Below are 12876 nucleotides of genomic sequence, written 5' to 3' on the forward strand. Positions count from 1 at the left end.
TATACGTTACTCCAGGGATAGACTTAGAGTCATGTTTTTAAGGACTCTAAAATGTCATGTCTATCCATTTTGAAATTCATTGTTGAAATCCAATCAGCTGACTTGTTAAAGATTTAAACTTTTTTAATGGATTAGTGTTGTCATTGAATGATTTATTAATCACCATTTGTTTTAAAGACAATGAAATTTCTGACCAAAAAATATTGCTTAAAATTTCAGATCCAAAAGGTCCATGCCCTGCGACAAGAAATACAAATCCTTCAGGAGGAGTGTAAAAAGATGACACAGGAAGTGGACCTCAATTCTGATATTCAAGGTGAGCCATTGTTCAGATAATTCATAGAAGTTTTGTATTACTTAAGAATTATTATAGCGAATACTTTTCTTAGTTAAGGCAAAAAGTATTTCTAGAATTATTGCATTATAGATAAAATTTATTGTAGTTTTGCTTTTCTTGCATTGCTCAATTCTTGGATGATTTACTCAGAATTTAATGTAATTAATTCTTGATTATTTTCTTACCAAATAATTGTACACAATTTGGCTTCCAACTGTCAGGCAGCAATTCTCTCCATGCCTACTTTTTGTGCAAAAATGGTCCCTGGCTTATCTTTCCATCACCAGTATTCACTACAATAAATATTATTGCTTTGCAAAGCAGGTTAAATACTAGTACAATAAAGATAGTGTTTGATTATTTTGCTGTATCCTGCAAATTAATATGTAAAAGTTATGAAAAAGTGATAATTTCATTTTATTTTTATTTTTTATTTACTCTATTTAGCATCATATTTGGAATTATAAATTAGTCAACTTACAGCTGCATACTTCAAACAGCTTTAGGGTAAGAGAGAAAAATTTACTGGCATAAAGCTGTCCCGTAAAAATACTGATTGCAAATTTAATTACAGGCTAATGTTTCTAATAAATTTTTGAGTCATGATATATTAGCTCTATATCATATTAAAGCTATTGATAGAATTGTTCTAGTTCGAAACCTGGTGGTGCAAGATATTCAGAAAAGTGGTATCCCGATCACTACTTGAGGTGCTTTGTGAAAGGCACTGAAGTGAGTACGCCATCCGTCATATGGGATATTAAGCTGCGGACCCCATGGCACCTTTTGCTAAGAGTAGGCTAATGCCAATGCTGGGTTTCTCTCTACCCTTCATCCTTTCCTGTCCATCCCTAATGGCGCTGTTGGTCGCCTCCCCTAAATACTGCTACCACTAGAATTGTTGAATAGCTTAAACAAAAACATTAAATCTGGCAGAGTAGGGTGATGGCAGATATTGCTGTCAGATATGATGATAGAGTTATGGTATGTCGATGATCTCAATGATTACTTTTATGTTAATTCAAAGATGCAATGGCAAAATACCACACATTCAATGCCACTTGTATTCATAGTCATGCTTGCTGCAGCACAGCCTACGAGGTTGAAGCCAACTTTTAACAATAAGGAGTTTTACATGTTACAAATTTTAAGAAACTGTGGTAGCAACAGTAACTTTTAACAGAGTCATCCCCTAATGTGCATTACAATACAATAATTTCTGAGTGTAAAAATCAATCAATGGTTTTTAAACTTTGTAATTGCTGCAGTTTTGTTTAGTATTTAAGAAGTTACGAAAACACATTCTTCCCATTATTATGAATAAAAATATTTCATAAAACTTTGTATCCTGTTTTTATAGTGCCTCTTGGTGAAACTGACGAAGAGTTTTATAAAAATATATATACCGGCCAGCATGGCTCAGTCCTTCTGCATCAACCTGCTGCTCAACACCATGAGGCTCAAGGTAAGTAAATCATTGCTTACTCTGTGCATGAGATATTAATTATTTTAATAGTTTATTCTACGAAACACTTTCAAATGCCAATGAAGTTTTATATGAGTTCAGGTACGATGACTAAATGCTTGCTTAGGCTATATTTGGTATAGTTTGCAATGAATGGCCAAGGAAATATATACACAGTTTTCAAGGGAAGGGTGTCTCCCAGTGGGAGACACCCTTCCCTTGGTTATCATGTCATCCTCATGGGTAGAAGTGGTATACCTGTGAATTTCCCAAGGCAAGAAAAATTACAATGGGTATATATTTTGTTCAGTGGTTTTCATTAGAAAATCTTTAATGAGTAAATACAACATTTACCTTTGTATGTTAATATTCTTGTGATGGATACCTCTAGAGTTTGTGGCTAAACGGTTAAAAGAAAAGTACAGCGGAACCTCATAATATGACCATAATCCATTTTGCAATCTCTCTTGTAAAGGGAAACACTTGTTTACGGAAACAAAATGTTTGCACCTAAAGTAATGTAAAATACAATAACGCATTCCATGCTGAAGAAAGGAATTATGTACTAGGTTTATTCAGAGAAAATTATTATGTGTACATTGTTTAGAATCATGGATCATGTTCACCTTTTTTGTATCAAAGAATAAAGCCAGTGGAAATGCAAACTCTATTTGAAAAGCAAAAAAGAATTGAAATAAATTGTTAATTAATGATGATACATTCCTAATTCCTTTTTACTAGAAAGCTGTAAAGAGACATTTGTTTTTGCTGATGCTTCAAAATTTGGTAAAAATGCAACTCACAATGATCGTTAAAAAAATTTATGGCATGCATCACCATTGCCTTTTAAGGTGATGCCTCATATGCATAGTATGATGAAAAAGTTTCCCTTGACCTCCACATTTCATTTAGCCTGCTGTTTTGGACTTAACACTTCTTGAAGGCTCATGGATTATCTAAATGGTAAACAAGCAGGGACTTGATTTTACAAATTCCAGTTTGGACCCTCCTGCGGGTAGGGGGTTAGAGAATACTCCCGCAGAGTCCCTGCTTGTCGTAAGAGGCGACTAAAAGGGCGGGGAGAAAACCCCGAAAACAAACCCCAAGCCAGCAAGGGATGCGTCCGGACAGTGCTGTGGATCCACTGTCTGTGAGCGGCCATACCATCTGGCCTGCGATCCGCCCAGGTGTTTGCCGTGCCTGGAGACCCGTAAGGGAGAGAAGGGGATCCTGGAGGGTGATCTTTCTGGTTCCCAGCAGGGTTTCGGATGCCCTGCATGGACCGGAGAGCGATATCCCTCTTCGGCCCCGGATTTCGCGTAAACGGGAGGCCGGGAGCTAGCCACTCCCGGTCAATCGGCTTCCGTCGCGTTTTCGCTCCGGTGGCGAGTGCCAAGGTTGTGGGGGTCTGCGTAGGGAGGTCGGAGATGTAAGGGTTTTGGTGGGCCCTTGCACCGAAGATCCACCCCGAAACAGACAACCACTCCAGAAGCGCTATATCCCTCGAGTTAGCCCTGGCGACCGCTCCGGTTTGGCGGAGTGGCGTCCCAAATGTGTGGCTCCGTGGTGGGTGGGGAGGCCGAGGGACGAATTATTAATTATTATGGAGGAAAAACACTTTCCACCACTAAAAAGATCCCGTCCGGACACCGGCGGGGGAGAAAAGTGTATTGGCGCATGTAAGCGCTATTTAATTATGTCGTGCATAAAGGAAGGTGAAACCTTGAAAAAGGTTTCTCCTTTCTTAATTCGCAGAGTGTTGTCACAGATTGTGCCTGGGGACCCAAAGAGCGTGAAGAAGCTCCGGGATGGTACACTTCTTATAGAGACCCTGAACGATACACAAAGTGAAAAACTGCTTGCTATGGGAATGCTCCATGACATTCCGATTAAGGTGGAGGTGCACCGCACTCTTAACACCTGTCGGGGAGTCATCAGTCACTACGACCTCCTATACGTGGACATCGAAGAAATCAAGAGAGAAATGTTCTCTCAGGGAGTGACTGATTGTCGTCGACTCACCACAAGGCGCAACGGAGAAAACGTAAACAGCACCTCCGTGATCTTGACGTTTGCGCGTGATAGACTACCCGACAAGGTGTTTGTGGGCTATGAATCGGTACCAGTGAGGCCATTCATCCCAAATCCCGTGCGTTGTTTCAAATGCCAACGGTTCGGCCATGTCGCGTCGCGCTGCGAGGGCAAGGCCACCTGCCCGCGCTGTGGCAAAGACGCGCACGAGGATAAAGAGTGCTCTTCGGAACCTCTTTGTGTCAATTGCGAGGGTACACACCCAGTGTACTCTCGTGATTGCCCGAAGATAAAAGAAGAGAGGAAAGTCATGGAGATAAAAACACTGGAAAAAATCCCATATGCGGAAGCGAGGAGAAAATACAGGGCGCTAATCGCCCCAACTTTCTCCCGGTCCTTTGCTTCCGTTGCAACCACGCCATGTGTAAAGTGTACCATCGCCACGCAGACGGAGATACCGAAAGAATCCCCAATGGAAAACACGCAAGTGCCTAAACCCAAAAGGGTGAAGGATGGAAAGAGTAAGGTGGACAAGGAGCCACCTACTCCTGTGGGCCCTTCAAAGAAGAGCCCACTAAAAACCACCAAGGGGAACACGCCAAAAGGGCGTGAGAATACACCTTCCCCGCCGCCTCCAGTGAAGCCAAAGAAGCCGGAGGTAATTGAAGAGGACCAGAGTATCTCTGATACAGAGGTCTTCGCAAACGAGTGGAAGAGGAAACATCGCTTCAAGCGATAACCTCAATAGAGTTGGTCATCTCCCTTTTTAGTCAACTTATTTATTTATATATTTAACTATTTATTTATTTATTTATTTTAATTTAACATTTTAAATGTGTTCCATTCTGCAGTGGAACTGCAATGGTTTTTATCGGCACAAGGAGGAGCTGGCCATTTTAATCCAAGATTTTAAACCCTCTTGTATTTGTCTCCAAGAGACCCATTTTAAGGCTGAAGATAAGGGTATTCTGAAGGGGTTCACTGTTTTTAGAATGGATGACCTAAGTGGCCAACGAGCCCAAGGGGGAGTAGCAGTTGCGGCCCGTGAGGCCCTTTACACCTCGCGAGTCCAACTGAACTCTCCATTCCAGGCCGTCGCTGTCACGGTGCACACCCCTGAGAGGATGACGTTATGCAACGTGTATCTGCCAGAGGGTGCACCGGTGACTCGCCTGAACCTTGAAGCCCTTGTCCACCAGCTTCCTCAGCCGTTCATTTTGATGGGAGATTTTAATGCCCATGATCCTCTCTGGGGAGGGCCAGAAACCCAAAGTAATAGGAGAGGTCGAATTTTATCCAACTTTATTGAGGATTTTAACCTGTTTTTATTAAATAGCGGCGAAAAAAACCCGTTTTAACAGCTTCAATGGGGAATTCTCAGCAATAGATCTTTGTCTATGCTCGAGAAGTCTAGCCCCAAAGCTGAAAATGTCCACCCACAACGATCTCTGTGGGAGTGACCATTTTCCTCTTCTACTCGTTAAAGAAGACTCTTCGCCCACCATTTCAAAACCTCCGGAAAAGTGGCGTATTAACCGTGCGGACTGGCCACTTTTCAAGCGTACGTTTACATATAAACACGACGCAAGTTTCGACGCGTTGCACAACGTCGATAAACTAAGTTCAACGCTGTTGGCGGCAGCTACCAAAAGTATCCCTCGTACGTCCGGGAATATAAATCGAGCTCCTGTCCCTTGGTGGAACGGGGAATGCGACCGGGCGATTCGGGCGAGGAAAAAAGCATTGAATATTTTTAGAAAATATCCCACGGCAACTAATCTGGCATCGTACCGCCGCCTGAGAGCGCGAGCTCGAAGGGCCGTGAAGGAGGCCAAGAGGGCTTCCTGGATAGAATACGTCTCTACCATCAACCATCGCACGCCACTTGGTCAGGTATGGGACAAAGTCAAGAAAATCTCCGGGTCCAAGGGCTCATTTGTCATCTCGCCATTGCTTGTTGCTGGCCGGGTGGTTAATTCACCTGCCGAAATAAGCAACATATTTGCCAGTCAGTTCGCGGCCAATAGCAGTGACGAGGGCTATGCCGCGGACTTTGCGAACCGGAAGAGGCGATGCGAGAGAGTCCCTCTCAATTTTGGTGCAGGTCCTACAAGCGAATATTACAATGAGCCTTTCACGTCCTGGGAGCTTAAATCCGCCATCGAAGACTCCCATTACACCTCGCCAGGGGCGGACAAAATCCACAACGCATTTCTCCGGAACATTCCGGAAACCGCGATTGGGGAGGTCCTAAATACCCTCAACCAACTCTGGAACGAGGGCAGTTTTCCAAATGCCTGGCGAGAGTCCATCGTGATACCAATCCCAAAACAGGGCAAGGACAAAAATGACCCGAACAACTACCGTCCCATATCTCTCACCAGCTGCCTGTGCAAGGTGATGGAACGGATGGTAAACCGACGTCTCATGTGGTGCTTGGAGAGTCGACACCTGCTCTCCGACGCTCAGTGCGGCTTTCGGCGTGGCAGGTCCACGACAGACCATCTGGTTCGCACTGAGAACTTCATCCAGGAAGCCTTTCTCCAACGTCAACACGTCATAGCAGTCTTCTTCGACCTGGAGAAGGCCTATGATAGTGTGTGGCGATGGAGAATCCTCAACACGCTCCACAAGTGGGGATTTAGAGGCAACATGGCCCTATTTATCAGAAATTTTTTAACCAACCGCCTTTTTAAAGTAAGGACTGGGAAGCACTTTTCCCGATCTTTTACACAGGAGAACGGGGTACCCCAGGGTTCAGTACTGAGCGTGACGTTATTTGCCATCGCCATCAACGACGTGGTGGAATGCATCAATGCCCCGGTGATGGCATCGCTCTATGTGGACGACCTAGCCATATTTTGCCGGTCGACACGACTGCCAAACGCTTCCAGGCAAGCCCAGGTGACTCTAAACAAACTGGGAGAGTGGTCGCGAAAGAACGGATTTCGTTTCTCCATGGAGAAAACGAAATGCGTGCACTTTCACCGTCTTCGCGGTTACCACGTTACCCCGACCCTAACCCTGTTGGGTAGGATTCTTCCATTTGTGGAGTCCGTCCGCTTTCTCGGCATGATCCTGGACCAAAAGCTGAACTGGCGGGAGCATATCCGCGTGTTACGTGAGAGGTGTCGCCAAACCCTCAACGTTTTAAAGTTTTTAACTCACTCCACTTGGGGAGCAGACCGCACCAGCATGCTTTTATTGTACAGAGGCTTGGTGCGATCCAAACTGGACTATGGTTCCATAGTGTATTCCTCAGGACGAGAGTCTTACTTGAGACCACTTACATGTGTCCACAATGCTGGGATACGGTTGGCCACCGGGGCATTTAGAACAAGCCCAGTCCCAAGCTTACTTGCAGACGCAGGGGAGCCTCCGTTGGAAACCCGCAGGATGATTTTAATGGGCAACTATGCCTGTAAAATTTTATCAGAGACAATCCACCCTTGTTTTAACATAGTTTTTAACCAACGGTTTTTAGACTTATTTAACAGGCGGAGAAGGGCAACTAGGCCCTTTGCCGTTCGTTTTAATGATTTTATTAACGCGGTAAATTTTACATTTCCTCAAGTATGCCTCGTCTCCTATGCTAAGTACCCGCCTTGGTTAACGCCAATGCCGGATATTAAACTCATTGCCAGTGCACGCTGCAAAGCCAAGACGACCGATTCCGAATACCAGCAGCTCTTCAGTGCCGTCCTCGGCTCACTTTCTGACTTTGTCCCAGTCTACACCGACGGGTCAAAGTCAGAATCTGCATGTGCCTATGCGGTCGTGTCCCACTACCATGGAGTCGTGAGGAAAAAACTGCACACTTCTTGCAGCATTTTCACAGCCGAGCTGTCAGCCATAAGGACGGCCCTAGGAGAAATAAAAGAAAGCAATGGCTCTTTCCTCATCTGCACAGACTCGTTGAGCGCCCTAAAATCTATATCGGTCTTTGCACCTGTGCACCCGATAGTCCAGGAGTTCCATTATACCCTGTTGTCCCTTCAGAGAAAGGGGAACAGGGTCTCCTTTATATGGACTCCTGGTCACGTCGGCATAAGAGGTAACGAAAAAGCTGACCAGGCAGCGAAGGATGCCCTTCGAAAACCCGAGACCGACTCCACCTTGGTTCCAATGGAGGACGTAAAGGCTGCCTTGTGGAACTCGGTCCTGCATCAGTGGAAGGAGACTTGGCAGTCTCTGCAAAATAATAAACTCAGGGCAATAAAACCGGTCGTTTCACCATGGTCCTCTTCCATCCGGAAAATTCGGAGGGAAGAGGTCATGATTACGCGCCTGAGAATAGGACACTCTGCCCTCACTCATTCGTACCTCTTTGCGGAGGTAAAAGAACAGCCCCGCTGCAATGAGTGTTTCCAACCCCTGACGATAAAACATATCCTGACGGAATGCACAACATACCAAAGGGCCAGAGACATGTTGAAGATAAGGGGAGACTTAAAAAACATTTTAGGGGATGACTCTGGGTCTATTAACCGAGTCTTAAGTTTTTTAAGGTCAACCGGTTTAATGGGGCAGCTTTAGCTTTGGAGCTCATAATTTTAATGCTTTTGATTTTAGCATTTTCCTTTTTTTTTTTGTTTATTTTATTTATTTATATATTTATTCGTATTTATTTGTTTACTTATTCCTAGTTTAAAAGGAACATAAGTTTTACGTTATGACAGTGGTGCAAAATGACCATAGCTGTCGACGCACCCTACAAACCCCTAAAACTACTACTACTCCAGTTTGGATTTGTGCGAAATAGCAGTGTGAGATGGTCTTTCTTTGGCTAGTGGCCAGGCAATGCATTCTCTTATACCATTGCATGTAGAAATATAGGCTCACTTCAGCATCTTCTTCCAGAAGGGACCCATCTCACCAAAATTAAAAACCTTTTTGGGTGGGTGACCTTCAGAATCTATGAGCTACTTGAAGTCAACGATGAAGTTATCTGCTGCCTTTGACTCAGAGCTTGCTTCATCACTGTGCTTCACAATGCCATGGATGAATATCACTAATGTTTGAACACAAATTTGTAACACTATGTGGTCACTAGCAAACCTAAGATGCTAGTGGAATAAGTGCTAGAGACAAATTGCAGTAGCAGATGCACAATGAATCTTAGGCATTCCCCTCTCCTCATCACTCATAATGCGAAAAGTCACTTCTCAAGCGATACTTGTTTGACCAATAATTTTGCTCGTTATATGAATTGGTCACTGTGTGAGGTGCTTGTTAAGCGAGGTTCCACTGTATATCAAAATTCATTAATTAACAGTGATGCAATTTTTCATTTACAATACAGTAACCATGTAGTAAACTATACTGACCTAAAGATTTGAAGTGTATTGCATAAATCATGTATAGAAATTATGAAGAAGTCTCTCTTACTCTTGTTTGACGCATTTTTCTGTGTAGAACATTCCAAATTTAAAAAAATATTTAATAGTGCATGATAATTCAAATAGGAAAGCGTTGATCACTCCATTTTGTGCTTTTATCTTCAAGTTGATAGTAGAATCATTAAAAGATTAAAATGTCATGTGTGTTACCTACTTGTAGTTTAATTTTTGAGTTCTGCATCTACATAAATACCCTGCTATCTACCAAAAAGGTGCGTGGCAAGAGAGAGAAAGCACAAGGTGGTATAGGTAAGGGATAAGGTAGAGGAAGAGTGTTTAAATGGTTGGGAAAATGGAGAAACACTTACTAAAACACCAAAAAGGTGTGCAAATGCATATTCATGCTAGCAGAAAACCTCCAAACAAGTGCTCATTCCACCCCCTAACAAAGTTCTTTGGTATATGAAAAAGGGGGGATTACAAAGCAAGTTTCAGAATTCCCACCTGAGTTTGAAAGAAAAAACTTGGAGATCGCATAGGTCCCTACATCTTGGCTCCTGAGAGCCAAGCGGTATATTTCCTGGCCATAACAGCTTGACACACTATTCTACCTCAATAGATCAGATCTTATTGGGACCAAGAAAGATCAGCCAGCATATTGTCCCCCTCTTGGATTCAGGCTCCTCGTTTCACCCATCCCACTTATGGCCATCCGTTCACTACTTATGCCTCCTAGTTGTGGAGCATGAGCAATGGTATGCTGGCTATCAAGGCAGTCATCCAGAAAGGATACTTTCTTGTTTAGAGCAGTGAAACTAGGCATGTGATATTACTTAAGCTTTGGCTTTCTTTCCTTGTAGTATATTTGTGAAAGTTTCCATGCAGGGGAGGCATTGTGTTTGCAATAGAAATGTTTTAAAGAAGGTAATTGATTATGAGGGTAAAAAGAAACTTAACATTTCCACCAAAAAAGGGAATTGATGACGGGTTCTGTAAGTACAGGCAATATGAAAATATTGGTAAAAACTTGAACATGGAGCATTCTGTAGATGTGGATATACCTTATATATATGAAACCTGGTATTTAAGGCAAGAGGCTGAGCATAGATTGGAGGTATTTGAAATATGGGTATGCCAAAAAATGGAGGAAATAAGTTAGATAGAGATAGGAAAAATGCTGAAGTTTTGAAGTGTGTGAATGAAGAGAGAAAGTTACTGGGAAAATGCAAAAAAGGCAGAGAAAGTGAACGGAGGGAATATTGAAGGCCATAAAAGAGGAAAGAATGTTGAGTAAGCAGTGTGGAAGAAGGAAGAGAATATGCTCTTTTGATCATGAAGCCAGAAGTTATGAAGAAATGAGGAAGAAAATAAATTGGGGCAAACAAGAATTCCTCACTATATGTAAAAGATAATCAGTGCTAGAGACTGTCCAAAAATATACATTAATAGATATAATACCTTAAATGAATGAACTTGTATATTACTATTATAATATTTGCAAGGTCTGTCCAGAAAGGATCCAGCTATGCAGTATTTCGAGAAAAATAGCCTGCTTAGAAAAATGAGGCCTTAGTCCTCTTCAGAGTACTAACCTTGGGACCTCACACACTTATCCCAGCATCTTTGCCACTTTACAAAACAATCAGCTTAGTCGTTTTTTGGAATGATTATAAGCTGCCTTGTCACATTCTCTTTTATCTTATCGTCAAGAATTTTATGCTACATTGCACGGGACTTGCTCCAAGCTGCATATCACGACCCAGGTTATATAAGAAAGATCATAACTGGAGATGAGTCATGGCTCTATGGCTATGATCTTGAAACAAAAGCCCAGTCTTCCCAAGAGTTAGTTGATGAGATAAAAGAGAATGCAACTAGGCAACTGGTTAGAGTAAGTAAGACACTGGGATAAGTGTGTGAGGTCTCAAGGGGCCTCATTATTCTCAATGAGCTATTTTTCTCAAAATATTGCATGGCTGAATAGTTTCCGGACAGAACTCATACGATATGAGCTCATACTTTGTTACAATTGTATTTCAACAAAATGCCTTATTGGCTAACTGAAGCTTTTCATTGAATGGCGGGGATCGAGATGGTGCGGGGGCTAACGTACTGGCTTCCCACCCTGAGGGCGCGGGTTCAAATCCCGGCGGTGTTGAATATTTTTCAGAGGTATCTCGATCCCTACTTGAGGTGCTTTGTGGAGGGCACTTTGAGTGAGTACGCCGTCCGTCGGATGGGACGTTAAGCCGCGGACCCCTTGGCGCCTTTCGTAAAGAGTAGGCTAATGCCGACGCCGGGTTTCTCTCCACCCTTCATCCTTTCCTGTCCTTCCCCTATGGCGCAAATGACCTTAGCTGTCGGTCGCCTCCCCTCAAAACTACTACTCATTGAATGGCTCTATTGCTCATGTAGGACGACTAGCTAAAGAAATTATGTTAAATAAGATCAGAAGTGCATCAGTAACTAATTCATGTGCACCTTAATAAATGCATTCCATAGACATGTTATAAATGGGCTCATGTTTAATGAAATAAAAGGGCGGTTCAATAGGTACCCATGTTTGACGACAAAGAAGGTTCCTGAGGGAAGTTTATGTTTTCATTGTGTGCTGCCATCTATCAAACGATGGTGAAACAAATTTCAGACTGCTTTAAAGGTTAGTTTGGATTTGGCAGCCATTCGAGTAAGATGTGTTTTGTGATTTTCGCTAAGATGGAAAAAGAGAAGTATCAATGGGTAATTCGCTTTTTGTTTTTGGATGGGAAGAAATGGGAGGAGATAAAAGCAAAGTGGGATGCTGTTTATGGGGACACTTCACCATCTATGACCACAGTTAGATATTGGTTCAACGAACATAAACGTGGGCAAACATCTGTTTTTGATGAGGAGCGACCAGGACGCCCGGCAGACGTGGTTACGGAGGAAATCATTCAGAAAGTCCACGCGATGATTCTCGCTGATCAACGAATGGATGTGCGCGAAGTAGCAGAGGCCGTGGGCATATCGACCGGAATGGCAATTAATATTTTACATGATAAGTTGGCGATGAAAAAATTGTCGGCCCGATGGGTGCCACGATTGCTCATGATGGACAACAAGCTGATCCAGCTGTCTACTTTGAAGCAGTGTTTGCAGCTATTTAAGCGAGATCCAAAGGTGTTTTTGCATCGAGTTATCACTGTTGATGAAACCTGGATTCATCAATACATACCAGAAACTAAGCGACAATGAAAACAATGGATTTCTCCCGGTGAATCTGCTCCAAAGAAGGCAAAGATGGTCCGATCGGCCGGAAAGGTCATGGCGACAGTTTTTTGGGATGCAAATGGTGCCATCCTCATGGATTTTTTAGAAAAAGGAAGAATGATCACTGGGAAATACTACATTGAGTTATTGGACCACTTTGACAAAAAATTGAAGGAGACACAGCTGCATTTGGCGAAAAAGAAGGTGCTGTTTCACCACGATAACCCACCAGGACATTCAGCTGGAGTTGTCACCGCCAAACTGCATGAACTACGTTATGAATTGCTGCCGCATCCCCTGTATTCACCCGATCTGGATCCCCGCGACTTTTTCTTATTCCCTAACATGAAGAAATCACTCGCGGGAAAAAAATTTAGCTCAAGCGAGGAAGTTATCGCCGAGTCAGAGGCGTATTTTGGAGAGTTCGACAAATCCTGTTTTTCGGAGGGGTTAAA

At 43.1% G+C, this 12876-nt stretch overlaps 1 protein-coding gene across 3 annotated transcripts in view; it reads left to right on the forward strand.

The window, feature by feature from the left end:
• Positions 1-12876, forward strand: part of LOC139689366 (TGF-beta-activated kinase 1 and MAP3K7-binding protein 3-like) — a 132426-nt gene that overhangs the window by 105382 nt on the left and 14168 nt on the right. For all 3 annotated transcript variants that reach the window (XM_071586447.1, XM_071586445.1, XM_071586448.1), the window contains 2 exons: positions 220-316; positions 1698-1802. In XM_071586447.1, the coding sequence (XP_071442548.1) occupies positions 220-316; positions 1698-1802 (202 nt within the window). The remainder of the gene's footprint in view (positions 1-219; positions 317-1697; positions 1803-12876) is intronic.

This window comes from Hetaerina americana, unplaced genomic scaffold (assembly GCF_022747635.1).
Source record: "Hetaerina americana unplaced genomic scaffold, ioHetAmer1.1.p SCAF_225, whole genome shotgun sequence".
NCBI lineage: Eukaryota > Metazoa > Arthropoda > Insecta > Odonata > Calopterygidae > Hetaerina > Hetaerina americana.